The sequence below is a fragment of the Canis aureus genome, chromosome 3 (genome assembly GCF_053574225.1).
Source record: "Canis aureus isolate CA01 chromosome 3, VMU_Caureus_v.1.0, whole genome shotgun sequence".
Lineage (NCBI taxonomy): Eukaryota > Metazoa > Chordata > Mammalia > Carnivora > Canidae > Canis > Canis aureus.
In genome coordinates, this window is record NC_135613.1 from 44,100,365 (window position 1) to 44,117,651 (window position 17,287).

At 39.2% G+C, this 17,287-nt stretch overlaps 1 protein-coding gene across 6 annotated transcripts in view; it reads left to right on the forward strand.

The window, feature by feature from the left end:
- The window catches only part of DNAJC6 (DnaJ heat shock protein family (Hsp40) member C6), a 140,277-nt gene that overhangs the window by 86,896 nt on the left and 36,094 nt on the right, over nucleotides 1-17,287 (forward strand). For all 6 annotated transcript variants that reach the window (XM_077892151.1, XM_077892149.1, XM_077892150.1 and 3 more), the window contains 3 exons: nucleotides 9,732-9,882; nucleotides 11,166-11,215; nucleotides 11,329-11,477. In XM_077892151.1, coding sequence (XP_077748277.1) covers nucleotides 9,732-9,882; nucleotides 11,166-11,215; nucleotides 11,329-11,477 — 350 coding nt within the window. The remainder of the gene's footprint in view (nucleotides 1-9,731; nucleotides 9,883-11,165; nucleotides 11,216-11,328; nucleotides 11,478-17,287) is intronic.

Below are 17,287 nucleotides of genomic sequence, written 5' to 3' on the forward strand. Positions count from 1 at the left end.
TACAAAAATACTGAACCTAGTGATATTATGGTATCTGGAGGGATAATAAAATACTTAATAACTGGTATGACTATAAATTAATATATAAACATATCAAATGTAAAGTATAGTCCCCTTTTATTCTTTAAACAAACAAATATACATATGTACATATAACTGCTTAACAGGTGATAATATTTATAGCACAAACTATCATTCTAATTTTCACTTTTGTGTTGATTTTGGACATTCTTTACAATGTTCTTGTCACTAGCTAAATGTTCACCGTTTCTGAGCCGTGGTTTGACATAGGGAATGGCAACAGATCCTTCCAGCAACTTCCCAATTAAATTGATTGTAATGAGCCCTAGTTCTTTATTCCAGCCAAAGAAGGGCTGAGCATACTGTTGTTTTGTCAGAGCTGTGTTGCAGGTGGAACCAGTGCTTCCTACGTGGTTTGGGCCCTCAGAGCCTGAATCACTGGCACCACCTGCTCTGTGGCCTGTGCCTGCACTGCTGAGCTCCTCTGGAACTGCTGGTGGGTGCTGCAAACCCAGCCTCTACCCCCCTGGTCTGTTGAGTGGCTTCCAGATTTATCCATGTCTAGGAAGGCTGCAGTGCAATGGCTTGTAGTTTTACAAGTAACTTGTAGTTTTATGACTGACTTGTAGTTTTAATAGCTCATACTATGTGCCAAATAGTATAGAAGTATTGCAATATTTCAGAAACCAGACCGCTGAATCTGTGTGAACCTAGGTATTAGTCGTGCAAGTAGCACTTAATAGTTTCCCATACCAGGCACCAGATCACTTCAAGATGAGAAGAAACCCCAGAATGTAAAGAAGTTCACCTCTGTTTAACATTCAGGACTCTTTCCTACTGAAAGGGAAAAGTTTATATGTGCTGTAGCTGAAGCTCCAGAAAGAGGCTTTGTCCTTGTTGTCCCATCTGGCTTCATCAACCCTGAAACTGAGCAGCATAGCCTGTTTTTGCTGAGGCTTTGTAATTTTGCTGGAGACAGCCTTTTTTCATAGCTTCAGTCTTTCTATTCCCCAGAGCTACCTGGTACCTATCATTTATTAAGTGCATGCAACACACCAAGTATTATGCTAAGGGATTACAGGGTTTTCTTGCATGATCCTTACCAGAATACAATGTGATATTCTATTAATACTTCCATTTTACAGATAAGGAAGTCAAGACTCTGATTAGGTACTTAACTTTTGGCTGCTCATCCAGTGGTAGCAGAAATTGAATCCAAACCAGTTATAGCTGCTTAAAGCCTATGTTTGACTATAGTGGTTTTGTCCTATTCCTAGCCTCTTGTTGGCCTATTTGTGTTTGTTTTATTTAGTTTTTTTCTTAATGTTATTTATTTTTGCTATGAAATTGTCATTTCTACTTGGATCCTCCAGTATTTTGTAGCAGACAATCCAATGACTCATTTACATGAGAGCTGAATTTCTAAGAAACTAAAAAATTCCTGATTGTTTTGGAAAATCTCACTATTTGGGGTGCCTGGGTGGCTCAGTGGTTGAGCATCTACCTTTGGCTTAGGTTGTGATCCCAGGGTCCTGGGCTTGAGTACCACATTGGGCTCCCCGCAGGGAGCCTGCTTCTCCCTATGTGTCTGCCTCTCTCTCTCTCTCTGTGTCTCTCATGAATTAATAAATAAAATCTTTTAAAAAAAGAGAAAAAAGAAAATCTCACTACTTAAAAATCATATTGGGGACACCTGGCTGACTCACGCAGGAGAGCATACAGTTCCTGATCTCAGGGTCATGAGTTTGAGCCCCATGCTGGGTGTAGAGATTAAATAAATAAACTTGGGCAGTCCCGGTGGCGCAGCGGTTTAGCACCGCCTGCAGCCCGGGGTGTGATCCTGGAAACCTGGGATCGAGTCCCGCGTCGGACTCCCTGTGTGGCGCCTGCTTCTCCCTCTGCCTGTGTCTGTGCCTCTCTCTCTCTGTGTGTCTCTATGAATAAATAAATAAACTTAAAACAAATCATGTTGACATATATGGCCTCACTTGATCCTTTTGACATCAAAATACATGTAGGAACGTTTTTGTTTTCAATTTGTTCCCATTTACAGAGGGAGAAGAGGTCTGAGAGGAAGATGATATCATGTTTGAGGACACCAGAGTTTTTAGGTAGAAAAATGAGGTCTCCAGTCAAGAACTCTCTCCCCAATGTTCTTCTCTTTTTTCCAAGCTGTCCTGAACTAGAGTGTATGAGGAATGAGATATAAGCAGCCTTTGATTCTGGAAGCCAAGACAGTGGGCTTTTTCATGGTCGATCTTGTTATTATGCCCATGGGATCCATTTCTTTAATTTGGGAAGCCAAGAGCCGGAAAGTCAGCTGTAAACAAGAAGGATGAATCTTTCTGTGGAGATGACACTGGTTCTGTGCTTTTTGCTGGGTGTTGTGGAGAAGGAATAGTATTTTCCTAAGACAGGAGTCAATAGTACATCTCTGCAAGCTCCCAAGTTTGTAGAAGGCAAGAAAGGACATGTATAGTGTTATGACTCTTAGATAACTATGGAAAAATATGCTCCATTGGTGAAAAGGAACACAAATATGAGCAAATTATTATGCCAGTATTCAGGTTATTAGTCACTCCTCAAACAGACTGATTCTGAACCTACAGAATGATACCTCATAGTGACTAGACCTGAATGACAAAGATGTTCCAGAAACAGAAAAGGTAATGCTCTGTAGAAGAGTCTTTGTGGAGGTTCAGAGAACCCACTGTAGAAAGCTGATGTCCCAAGAATTTCAATTTTGCCAAGTGTCCTTTGCCATTCTTTTCTTGTCCTGATGTACTAGCTTAGCTTGAGTATCCAGACTAGAGCTGAGACAGTCACAACCGTGATGAAGCAGGGTCTCAGGTCTTAGATTACTTAGAGTACTACAAGATATTCATGACAAGTTCCCATCCTGCTAGGAGATAAGGCTCTGTATAGGGCTACTCCAGTGCTTGTAGGCAGCGTTTGCCTCCATCTTACACGCTGGGCCTAGAAATCCTTCTGTGGCTGTGAACTCCAATGAATTGTGCACAGAGGAAGGAGGTCTCTCCAAGCCTCTGAGAACCACATATTGAACCTTAACAGCATAGCACTTGGCTGTTGTCTTTATCCTACATAACTTGTTTTTTTTTTTTTTTTTGTAGAACTTACAAATTTACAAATTGTAAATTATAGAAAATTTAGAAATTATAGTTTAACAACAAAAAAAAAATCACTTTTTCTCTCTCTTCAATTGCTGTAACTATTTTTGAAGGTGTAGCAGCTAAGAGCCTAGACTGTGGAGCAGTCTGCCTGGGTATGAATTCTGACTTACTGACTTTGGGATCTAGGGTGGGTCACTGATGTGTCTTTGCTTCAGTTTCCTCATGTGGCAAATAGGACAGCAATGAATAGTATCTCCTTCACAGGGTGGTTGTGAAGATTTATTACTACATGTAAAGAATTTAGACTAGTACCTGGTACAGAGTAGGCATTCAGTAAGTTTGACTTGTTATTTTTATTTTATGTTTAGTAAATTGTCTTAATTCTTTCTCAAAATGCAAATAATTTTCTTTTGCAAAAATGAGATTGTAATTATGTGTTTTGTATCCTGCTTATCTTCCACGTAATTCTTTATCATGAGCATCTGTACTCTACTACAAACTGGTTTTAATAGCTGATTATGTGGCGTTGTTAGAGGTACTCAACCCTTCCCTTACTGTGGAGAAATACATTGATAATCTTTTGCCATTGTAAACAATACCTCAGTGAACATGTGGCTTGCTAAATCTTTGCATACTATCCTTTTGTTTTGATGACAGTACTTTATCAGGGAGCATCTTTTTTTAGGGGTCACCAAGCAAAATTATATGCAGCCTAGGGTATCATGGACACATATATTGTATGAGCAGTAGGAGCATACATGGAGAATGACTGAAGTGCATCATGGTCAGGCCTTTGTCAACATTTTCCTTCCTCTTTCATAGTACTTCTCATAGCATCTTGCTAATGGCTTACAAATCAGTAAGATGTTAATGAAAAGTAGCCACGCCCACTTTTCCTATTACATTAAGGCAGTTAAGACCAGCCTTAACATTTGTGCTAGTCTTCTTAAAAGCATATTCAATGCCAAATAGCTATCAAATAACCTCAAATCTTTTTTGGAATAAAGTGTGATATAAATACAGAGCAAATAGCTAACTCAGTCCAGTGCACAGCAGAGATTTTTTCCCAGAAGATACCAACATTGTGTTGCTCTGTGAGAACCAGTAAGGTTCCTCATGTGACTTCTCATGACTTGGAAGGGATGGGAGGCTGTGCCTTATCTCCTAAATTAGGAATTCCAGGAAAATTGTGTTTACATCCTTAGAAATGACACAGGGGCAGGGTGCAGTTCTCTAGTGCTTGTCTTTGGTGGGCTAAGATTTTTTAAATGATAAAACAAGACCTACTTGGAGCCTTAGAGGCACAGACCTGGATCTTTGTCTTTGGATCGTACTCTCATATTCTATCAACTCTGACCTCCCCACTCCCACCTTCTAAGACCCACCAATCCCTGAGGACCCTTTAGTAAACTCAGGGTATATTGCCACTAGTTGCCATTTAGTTAAAGCATTTAGAAATATTTCAGAGGTGGCAAGGTTTGGATTCCTAAGAATGCAAATCTTTTCAACCAACTAGTGCAGGGATTACAAAACTTTTTTGTAGAAGGCCAGCTATGAAATACTTTCAGACTTTGTGGGCCATCGGGTCTCTGTCACAACTACTCAACTCTGCCATCATAGCATGGAAACAGTCATAGACAATGTGTAAAGAAATGAGTGTGGTTGTATTCTAATAAAACTTTACAGATAGACATTGAAATTTGACCTTCAAATCATATTCACCTCATTAAACATTTTCTTCTTTTGACTTTTTTTTTTCAGTCATTTAAAATGTAAAACCCATCCTTACTTTACAGACTGTACAAAAATAGGCAGTAGACTAGATTTGGCCTGTGGGCTGTAGTTTGTCAGCCCCTGACCTATAATAGCCATTATTTTTCTCCTATGTATTACTTTCTTACTGCACCATTTCCCTCTGTGCTGTGTCATTTTTTGAAGCCTCTTGGCCCTTTCTCTCCACTAGGACTCACATATCCTTTGGCAAATCTCTGCTTCTGGCCTTCATGTAGCTCATCAGGGAAGGCCAGAATACCTAACCTAAAAGAACCATTAGGGCAAATTCAGATAATATATCTCCTCTCTTTTTTGTGTCCTGGCTAGTTTGACATATAATAATATGGGCTATGAAGGGTACAAATAGACCCTGACAATTGGTTCTGATTTCTGTAGGGCTCCAAGGTTCTAATGAACAGTGCATGCAGCCTTAGAGATGGTGAGAGTCTGGTTTTTAGATAATCAGGGTATTTATATACTCTTAATAGGCTGCTACCATGCAATTCTGCTCCAGCACAAAATCGAGAGTCACAAAGAGGCCTGAATAATCAGTTTGGTGTCATCTCTTAGAAGAGTGGTATAAACAAGGGCTTTGGGGCTGGAGAGGAAACTTGGGATGGAAATGGGGGAATTATAAAGATTTTATACTACCCTATCCTCAATATATTTAAAATGAAACGCGATACAGATTTTTATGTGAGGATGCATTTAGAGGGAAATAATATGCCCTGTGTCATAGGGAAACAGACCCGAAAGGACATTCTCAGATCTGTGGTTCTAGCCCTAATCTGTGCGGCTGCCCATCAGACCAATTCCTGACATTTTGTTTAAGGCTGTGAAGCAGTGGGAGTGACATAGTGTATCTACCTACATAATGAGATTGGTTTGGGGGTCTGACAGATGCAGTGATTTATGGGAGTGTTTATTGTGGAAACATCTGCTGCTGAGAGTAGCCAGATGAAAGGTGTACAGGTGGGAGGTGGAGAGCAAGGAATAGGAGAGGGGTGGTTGTGCATAGGGCAGGTAAAGGTTGTCCTAAGTACAGCTGTTAGAATGGAGCTGATATGGAGCTGTAGAATAGCGACAAATGGTAGAAATAGCCTAGGACTTGTATTGTGCAGATCTGGGTTTGAATCTCTGGCTCTGCAAGTAGTTAGCTGAAATTTTAGGAGAGTTCTTCCCTTCTTTGAGCCTCCATTTCTTCATCTATAAAATGGTGATAATAAACACCCTACCTCTTTCCACCTATGTGAAATTGTACTAACATAAAAGTCCAAATGGAGTTCCTGGTACATAGGGGATCTCAGTCTGTGGTAGACATTATTTGTGTTTGTCCATGTGTTCATTCATTCGTTTACTCATCACCATTGACTGTTCTTTGCAATTTCTAATAGAGCTGTATTTTCAAACAGATGCCCAATCGTGATGTAGGCATTAATACCTCCTGTGACCAGGATGAAAGTACATAATAGTCAACATGTATTTATAGATACATATGTGAGCATCCAGATGCCACATAGGAATTTAGTGGGAACCTGAAGTCTGATATAAAGAACAACTGCCTGGCCAATAAACACAATAAAAGATATACAGATCCCTAATTGGGGAAGGCACAAAACAAGATAAAAGTGAGATATTGCTTCACACTCACCAGATTGGTAAAAAATTTGAAGTCTGACAATACCACATGTTGTATTGCACTACTAGTGGGAGTTTAAACAGATATGACTCCTTTGGGAAATGATTTGTCAATATCTAGAAACCTGAAAATGTGCATATCCTTTTTAATAACAAGTTCCATTCCTAGGTATAACCTAGGGAGAATTTCCCATATATAATCAAGGCGATGTGTTCATAACCACATCATTATAGTAAACGACCTTAGTGTCCATCAGTGGGGTAATGGATCATACTTTGAGTGAGCTAAAGGAACAAGTGGCACCATGATAGATGAATTTTAAACCATGCTAAGTGAAAAAAATAAAATTTCAGACAGAAAACCATTTATATACAGCTTTAGAACATGGAAAAACAATATTAATGTATTGTTTATGGATACCTACTATGTAATAAGTGTTTAAAGATATTATTTGGAATGATACATATGAAAATCAGAATAGTATTAGGGAAAGAAAGAGGGATGTGATTGGAAGGGTTGCCTAGGGGACATCTGGGTGGCTCAGTGGTTGAACGTTTGCCTTTGGCTCAAGGCGTGATCCTGGGGTCCCAGGATCAAGTCCCACAGCTGGCTCCCTGCATGGAGCCTGCTTCTCCTCCCTCTGCCTCTGTCTCTGCCTCTCTTTCTGTGTCTCTCATGAATAAATAAATAAAATATTTTTTTAAAAAAATGAAGGGTTACCTAAGGCTCAAATCCCAACCCTGCCATTTAATTACTACCGATGTACCCTCACATAAGTTCCTTAAGCTTTGTGCCTCAGTTTCCTGATCTATGAAAGAGAGTAATAATAGTATCTGCTTCACAGGTATGCTTTGACAATTAAATGAGTAAATGTTGGCAAAATGCTTAGGATGATACTCAGTAGGTAGTAAGTACTATATAAGTGTTAGTAATTATAGTTATTACATAAACCTTTTAATCTTTTGTTTATTTTAAAAAATCTTAAACATTGCATTTTTTATTTATAAATATTTCAGTATTTATTCTGATAGGTGAGCACTATTGTTGAACACAACTATAATATTATTATTACTCCTAAAAAAGTAACAATAAATCCTTAATATCAAATAGTAAGTGCTCAAATTCCAGTTGTCCCCTAAATGTGATTAATTTTTTAGTTTTGTTTGGATTAAGTTCCAAACAAGATCCACGCATTCTGCTTGGTTGACTTGTCTTTTGAGACATTTAATTTATAGATTCCTCCTCCAACTTTCCTTTTTCTCGCAATTTATTTTTTTTAGCTTCATTGAAGTATAATTGATATGCAAAAAATTACACACCTTTAATGTATACACTCTGATGACTTTAAACATGCATATACTTGTGGTACTATTACCACAACCTCCAAAAATCTCCTTGTGTTCTTTTGTAATTTTTTTTTTGAGAAGAACACTTGAGATCTATCTTCCTAACATATTTTAAAGTGCATTATAAATATTGCAATTTTTAAAAAAGAAGAGATGTCATCCTATAGTTGAAAAGTGAACAAAGATTAAAAGTATCAGTATAGAAATTTTAGGATGTGGTGTAATAATAGTTAGCTACAATCTATTGACTCCCTAGATATAGTAGATACTATACTAATAGTTTTATATGCACTCATTTAACCTTTCCCAATGAAGATGGCACTATTTTTATCCTGATTTTATAGTTAGAAAGAAAGAGGCTTATAAAGACTGTTACTTGCCAAGGTCACACAGAAGCAAGGCTGGGCCAGAACCCAGGTGAGAATGACTCATGCACTTGACTGCTAGGCTGAACAGACTACCTAGCCATTGTTTACACTAGCCTCCTATATGTAGATTTCTTCTTTCTTCCTATATCAACCTTTATAAGTGGAGTTGTGCTGTGGTAAGGAACATTCCCAAAATGGGAATAGGGGCCCTGCTAATAATAAAAGGTTATTGGTCACTCATGCTACAAATTATTCATCAAAAGTCAGCTGGGAGCTCTCTACTGCACAGCTTCTTACTCCAGGACTGAGGAGCACAGCCATGATCTCAAACCTTGCCAGTTGCTAGGGCAAAGAAAGAGAGAAACAGAGACACAGAGAGGGAAAGAGAACTATAGAGAGTTTCACACTCAGAGTTCAATGCTCTCTCCTGAAAGTGACACACAATATCTCCACTCACATATCATTACCTATCATAGACTAGAGCAATGGTTTTCAGCTGGGGGCAGTTTTGCTCCTCCCCCCAGGGGATCTGTGCCAGTGTCTAGAGACAATTTGGATTGTCACACAGGCAGCAGAAGGGTGCTATCTAGTGGCAAGGGGCCAGGGATGCTACTAAATACCTTATAGTGCACAGGGCAGCCCCCCTCACAGCAAAGAAGTATTTGGCCCTAAATGTCAATAGTGCCAAGATTGGGAAATTTAGTTAGAGCTAACCACAAGGGGCCAGAAGATACAGTCTTGGGAATCTGTAAGGAAGGAAAAACTGGAATACTTGACAAATAACACTGATGATCACTATGCATCCTAAAAACTGTTATGAAGGCCCTGGAGAAACTATTTTCCATGATGGAAGTGAAGAATGACTTGGAGGGATAGCCATAGGATGAGTCTTCTAACATAGTCCACTCCATCTAAGGGCAGAGGAAGTCCCTGAACACACTTCTAAGAGGCTCTTCCTCTGATGTGGCACTGTCTGAAAGAAGTATAATGCAGGCCACATGTACAATTAAGATTTTTCTAGTATCCACATTAAAGAAGTAAAAAGGAGCAGGGGAAATTAATTTAAGAGTATAGTCTATTTGGTATATTCAAACTACCAGCATTTCAACATGTAATCAATGTAAAAAGTATTAACGAGAAATTTTACATTTTTATATTCTTTTTTTTTGCCCCATCTTTGAAATTTGTTGTGTATTTCTTACCCATAACACATCTCAATTCAGACTAGCCACATTTCAAGGGTTCAGTGAGCACCTGTGGCTAATGGCTATAGCACTGTGAAGTTCCTGCACCTGAGACTTAGTGAATTGTTTCCCTGGGCCTCTGAGGCCCAGAGAAATTCTAAGAGTGGGCATCACTTCCAGGAGTATCTGCCCCAGTCTGTGTACGTTTTAGGGATGAAGAGAGACTGTGTAGCCTGTACATCACCTCCATTTCTGTTTTGCGTTGGCAGGTGCCTCATCTCCAGACATGGAGCCCAGCTACGGGGGAGGTCTCTTTGACATGGTGAAAGGAGGTGCAGGGCGGCTCTTCAGTAACCTGAAGGACAACTTGAAAGACACCCTCAAAGACACATCTTCCAGAGTCATACAGTCTGTTACCAGGTATGCACATTTTTTCAGCTGAGTTAATGGACCTCCATGCCCCCAGAGAATCTGGTTATCTGCCAACTGCTTTTCTGGCTCAAGGATTGACAATTGTTTGATGTAATTGCATGGAATCTGACCAACTGAGCAATGTCATTGAAGCCATAATGTTGAGGCCTTCAGAATATCAAGCACAGGCTCAGAGGACTCACTCAGCACATTTTTACATTAAAATATAGTGGTTGCCATTCTTGTCTTGTGAATCCAGCATCCTGGGTTCTTGTGCGTTATCTGCCCTTGTTAACCATGTGACCTAGGCAACTTAATTAGCCTCTCTGAGCTTGACTTTTATGCTCTGATAGGATTCATGTCTCTGGTTGATTTGAGAATTAAGTGAAATAATAAGGTATGTGTGATCTGAAAAAGCAATATTCATGGATTTTAATTGAAACAATTATCTTTTCTATCTTAATAGCCCTTTGAACCTTGTTCAGTGGAAGAAATTTTCTACCACTTCCACTATGAAGATTCTTACAAGCAGGCCATATGAATTATTTTTTATTTGTATTTATTATAAAATTTCAGTGTCACCTAAAGTTACAGTATGCAGTTTTGAATCATAAATTCACATGTCAAGTCCAAAATTTCAATCAACATTTTAACCCTTGTTCAAAAGAATTTATCCCTTACCTGCAATCCCCATCTAGGGCCTGATGGGCAGAGAAACGGTGTCCCTGTTTCTCCATTATTTCCTTCCTTATTCCCTAGCTGCTCATGCTTAGAGGAGATATTCACACATAGGCACAGTGGCTGGAATAAGCTGTGTTAATGAATAAGAACCTTTTTTTTTTTTTAAAGATTTTATTTATTTATTCATGAGAGACACACAGTGAGAGGCAGAGACATAGGCAGAGGGAGAAGCAGGCTCCCCGCAGGGATCCCGAAGTGGGACTCGATTCCGGAACCCCGGGACCATGCCCTGAGCCAGAGGCACACACTCAACCACTGAGCCACCTAGGCATCCCTAAGCAGCATTTTCTATTCTGAGATTGATTCTGTTCATGAAGCATCATCTACAAAGGGTATTGGGGCACACATCAGTTAGAGTGGTAGATTCACACTCCTGAGAGTGTGGGTTGCTTCTCTCAATAATTGTTCTTTGTTAGAGAGAAGGTCTTGAGGGAAGTAAAAATGCCTACTGGATGGAAGTGTCCAAGTCATGATAGGCAGGTGATTGAGAGAGGGGAATCCTAACATATTTGGATCATTTTAATGAGCACCCTTTCCTGTCTTGCTTTTAGCTACACAAAGGGAGATTTAGACTTCACTTATGTAACCTCCAGAATTATTGGTAAGTTTCTCATGTTTAATAACTGCTCAATAGCTCAGCTTTCATTATTTACCAATGGCAACAGCAAACCTGTTTAACCTCTCTTATGATCTCTCTCTTATGATCCCTCCTAGTGATGTCCTTTCCTCTGGACAATGTTGACATAGGATTCAGGAATCAGGTTGATGATATCCGAAGCTTTTTGGATTCCAGACATCTTGACCACTACACGGTGTACAATCTGTCACCTAAGTCTTACCGAACTGCCAAGTTTCACAGCAGGGTAAGGAATTTTAGTGCTAGGATCACATGGTTTGAAGCTGTAACGGTATTTTTCCCTTTAAGAGCTGTCGTTAAAGCCTTGGTCCTCAGCCACACAAAGCTGATTAACTATATATTTTGGATGCTTCTAGCCACAAAATATTTATTAGGCTATTATGAAATATTTTGAAGATTTTCTTTGGGTGAGGACATTTGCAGGAAAGTCTGTCAACGAGATACCATATAATCTGAGATCTCAAATCACTTATGACTGGTTGCTCAGTTGTTAGGGCAATATTGCTGTGAGGCTCAGTTGGAAATTGAACTGCTATGTAGGGTGGTTGGTGACCGCTATACTATAGTGCTGATTATGCCTTTAACCTTTCCTTATTGCTACTTCAGCATCATGATGAAGCAGTGCCACTAGACCGGTACAGACAGCAGTTAATGGAAATAGCTCTCTGACATTCAGTAAAGGTGCTTCTTTCATAGGTAGAGGATACCACACAGACAGTCCCACACAGTAGGTGTGGTAATACTGTTCCTAATATTTGGAGCTTTTATACTGTCTTTTGAGATGGATGGAGATCTGGGGCACAGAAGAGTAAGGTGACTTGCCCAAGACTACCACTAGTAGGTGGTCTCAGGCTTGTGTTCTTAACCATTACTGGGCTGACAAAATTACTTGGAAAAGCTGGCATATCCTCCTAAGGAGCTTTTTGAATGAGGCAGAGAAATATTCCTAGTTTCCTGCTGGTTGAGAAGCCGTAAGTGCTGGCTTAGGTTTGAATCTGATGTGGAATTCTTGATTTACTCCCTAAATTAAGGCTTTTTCTCTCTCAAGAACAATTTCAAATATTTTGATTTAGCCTTAGATATGATTGGTTTTGCAACTACATCTGAGTCTATTAATAAATAGAAAGGATTTTCTATACAATGGACACTTTAAAAGTGAAAATTGATTTCAAATAAGCAAAATGATAGTTGGTTGTCCATGCTGTGTATCTAGGATTTCAGCTTTGATGCTGGAACACATTTTGGTCAAAATCTCTGGGTTTTGGCTTCCAGATCTATAAAAAACACAAAACTTTGGTCTATGTGTTCTCTAAGACCTCTGCCTGCCTTAATGTTCAATAAGATAAGGGAGAGTTTTGCTAAGGACTTTCTTTTCTCTGAGTGTTCCTGGAATCAGCAAGAGGAAACCCAATGGTTCTCAAATTTAGTGAGCAAGAAAAGCACCTGGAGTGCTGGTCAAATACCTAGGCCCAGAATTTCTGATTCAGCAGGACAGGAGAGTGGTAGGAATCTGTGCTGCTAACAACTTTCTGGGTGCTACTCTGGCTGTTGCCCTGGGGACCACTCTTGAGAAGCACTGATAAAACCATTCTGTAGCAGTTTGGTCTAAATTGCCATCCTGTAATGGAGATTTTAAATGCAGCTCTTTTAAATTCCCTATAATTAACTGCCTTTCCAACTCTTATTCCATCTATTACCTAATTCAGAGCAAGTGAATTAACATCAAACAAAAATGTGAGTAGATACTCTATTTCTAACTTGGATACAAATCTTTTGAATTGATTTTTCTTGTTTGGCAACTCAGTGTCATCATTTTCATAACTGAAGGACTCTGGAACATTCTCCACAATATTTCATAGAAATTTTATTAGATCTTGAAAGCCCTGTCATAGTCTGGAAAAATTTCACTCTGAAAGTAAAGAAAGATATATCATTATAGAAGCATTCATACACATGAGGATATCTCTTTGTGTAGTATTTGTAAAAGCAATCTCTATAAAGGTACTTAAAGAAAGGCATCTATTAATGTAACTACATGTTTTGTGACCAGTCTTAATAGTGTTACAGCAAGACCAGGACTTACATATTGAACATCTGTCCTGGGCTACTCTTGTTTGCCCGAGAAGAGCAGGAGGTATGTTTATTTTATTTGCCACCTAGAACAGTGCCTGGCATGGCTAGTACATGTTTTGCAGAAGAAAGAATATGCCAAGAATTGTTACTTATATAGATCAAAAATACATTTTTGGTTCTTGTTCTCAAGACACTTAAGCCTAGCTGGAAAGAGAAGCCAAAACATACTAAAGACAAATGCAAATAATATTTACAATCCCTACTGAGGGAGTTTAGGGAAAGGAGACAGCCGTGAGAGCTAGACTTTGAAGCATGAGTAAGTCTTGCTTACTTATGAGTGTAAGTGAAAGGAAGGGGGTTATTTCCTCTCTGTGCAGATTGTAGAAGGTATCTTACAGAGCTCTTCATGATTGGGACTCTGTCTGCCTCTCCAACTTCATTTTTCACTGTTCTCCACTGCCTAAAAAAACCCATGCTCAAACCAGGGGAGACACATACTGTATCTTTGCATGAGTTGCTCCCTCTCCCTAAGAGGCTCCCATGTCATACCTCCCCATCGCCTCTAATAGCTTAACTTTGCTAAGGAGAGGATTTGAGTATGCTACCCCACAGGCTTTTCCAGTTGTTTTCTTCTAAAACCCAGGCCTGCAACATATCTTCAGCCTGTCCCAGACAGTCCCAGAACTTGGCAAAATGAAACTGGACCCATTGACCTAACTAGCTTTCAGCTGTCGGTTCCATTTTAGCAAGATAGCCCTGAAACCTTAGTATTTTTGTCTTAGCTCTGTTTCCGATTTGGCTACATCTCTTTTCAAACCCCAGTCCTTTCTCACCCCAGCACATATACCACAAATTGATTTGCATTGCATTGTTGCATTACTTAGGAAAGTTTTTTTGGTTCTTATCTTCCAGTGCACAAGGGCTAGAACTATTTCTCCATCCTTCTGGGACAGTGGAGTGCTGGGTCTGCAATTAAATTTTATTCTAATAAATAGAGAGGGCATGGGGTGCCTGGCTGGCTCAGTCAGTAGAGCATGCAACTCTTGATCTCAGGGTTGTAAGTTTAAGTCCCATGTTGGGTGTAAGGGATTATTTAAAAATAAAATCTTCTTAAAAAAATTAAAAAGAATTAATGTAGATGGCAGAGTCTTCCATAAATACCAATGTTGGAAAAGACCAAACATGAGACTGGTTTTATTTAGAGACTCACAGGAGTCTAGCTCTGTGTATATCTGAACTGAGTCACTTTACATTTTTATTATGTGATGTGTGTTTGGGGATATGCGTGGTAGTGGCAGAAACAGGCTGTTTCCAGGAAGATTTCACTTTGCTGAGGGGAGTCATTCTGTATTGTGATTAGCTTTTATGCTTGGAAGCCACATGGTTTGATAGGAATCATATGAAATAATCAAATAGCAGTTTCCTTAGTATGTGCATGTGTAGCAGAATGTTAGAATAGGACTCATAGTTAGTCTCCATTTTAACAGAGGTCCCAACTCAAAACAGTACTTGGCAGATTGCCCCGCTTTCAAAGTGAGGTGCTAAAATACCTCTTCAGAACTATACCAGAGGTATTTAACATCAGTTTTCATACTAGTCTTAGCCAGTTTCCACCTTGAGGAAATAAAAATTACCGATGTTGACAGGAGAGTCCTGGAGACCAGTGAGATGCATTATCTGAACCAGATGTTCCTAATCTCAGTTAAAGAAATCCAGGTCCACTGTATATTCAGATCCATGGATGGGCTTCAGAGAGTTTAACCATCTCTTTCCTTCCTTCCTTCCTTCCTTCCTTCCTTCCTTCCTTCCTTCCTTCCTTCCTTCCTTCCTTCCTTCCTTCCTTTTTTTCTTTTTTTTTTTTAGTGATAAACTATACATGCCAGGAACATACACCATCTTAAGCATTGGTCAGAATACAGTTCGGTGACATTGAATACATTCACAATACTGTGTAACCATCACCATTGTCTATACTCAACCTTTTCCATCATCTCTCAAATAAACACTGTACCTATTCACTCTGTGGGTGCAGGTATACTGGTTTACTCTGCACAGGTTTAGAACTGCTCAGAATATCAGGAACCACTGCTTTACACATTTCTCAGCATTGCTGTTGGCAGGAAGTGGAAAACTGGATGAATGGCTACTAAGTTTAACCTGGTCCTGAAGTTCTTACATTCTGATAGCGCTCCAGTGCCCCTTTGAGCATCCTTTTTCCTCTGTTCAAGTGGAAGGAGAGTATGCTGAAGGAACCCTGTTAGGGGCATAGAAAAATTAAACCCAGTGGTTCCTTTAAGACCTTTCTTCATTTTGACTGTTTCTAAACTACATGATCTTATAGGATTTCTTCCCCTTGGAGAACAAATTGATTTTGGGGGGAATATGCTATCAACTTGAACATCTTAAAGGTCAGTCTTCTATTTGTTTCTTTATTTCTTTTCCTTTTCCTTCCAGAGCTCACCAAAGAGGTCACCATAGCTCCCAGTTGTTTGGCTTTGGTTCACTGGTGGGTGAGAAGGGTTGGCTATAGAGGAGTGACTTTACAGCTAACACAGCTAAGGATGGGGCAAAATGAGGTAGGAAAAAAAAAACCCTGGCCTAGAAGCCGGAGGACCAGTGATCCCCACACTCTAGTTCTGCAGGCTTCAATGAATTATCTTAATCTTAGAAAATATAGCCATCACTTGAAGCCATAACCACCCCACAAGTATAAGATGGAATTACAGTCAACAACCAACTATCAGATAGTGTGATAGGATAGAAAGTACATGACTCTTACTATTTTTTTTTATTGATATGAAATTATAGCATATACACAAATTTTAAACTTTAAAAATCACCCTAGGTTCACATCTCAACTGTTTTCTTCCTGGTTAAATCACTTCACTTCACCCAAGGTACTGTTTTCTCCTGTATAAAATGGGGCTGACAATACCAAAATCTACGTTGCAAATACTTAGAAGTTTTTTTCTGTAGGTTTGCTGTAAGGGATAAACTTGATAGCAGTGTCTGTCCTATGGAAAACAGTTGGTAATGGGTAGTTAATGATTAATGTTAGTAATAATAAAATGCCACATTAAATGATTGACTGAAATACCTTGTTTTCCAAAAATGATGTAGCAGATTCTTAAAATCCTGGATATGGCTCTTGAGTCTGATTCTCTCTAGTGCCGTCTGCTCTTATGCTCAGCAAGTGGGATGCTTCTGCCATTTTATCTCATGCTTGGGGTGATGGAGAGATGAAAACGGAATGGCATCCAGCCCTGGTGCTGTTTTGGCTTCTTTCCCCACTGGGTGGTATCATGGCAGCCTGTAATCCATATGGCGTTTTCTGATGCTTAGTGGCTCTGGGAGATGTTTAGAGACTGGAGATAGCATTGTGAAGTGTCACATACCCAAGGATTGTGCTTCTTGCATGAACCTGTGAGACCCAGGGAGCTGCAAAAATAACTTGCAGTGAATTGCAATTCCTTAAAATTTTTTGTTTTGTTTTGTTTTGTTTATGCCTTAGTGGTTTTCTTCCCTTTTATACAGAGTACATGCTTTAAAAAAATTCTAATTGTATGTTTGCTTAATGGTGTATAATTATGTATCAAGTAAATATGTAATTATGGAGTACTTTAAATTAATATTATTTACTTGATTGATTAATGATTCTGGAGCTTTTAGCCTATTGTGCTAAGAACAATTTAGCTGAGACTCATTGCAGATATTGACATTTAAAGTGTTTGTATGGTTGACAGCTTCTACGAGGTTTAAAAATACTGCATGGAAAAACAGTTTATTCATACTTTTACATGATTGCAACCTAAAACAACAACAAAATTGATTCACCTGTTCCTTCCCTGAGATATTGTACATGTAGACAAATCTTAGTACAAGAAGGAGTTGCCAAATGGGGTTCAATCCTTTGTTACTTCACTCATTCATTCACTCTGCAAATATCTTCTGAGCACCTGCCAT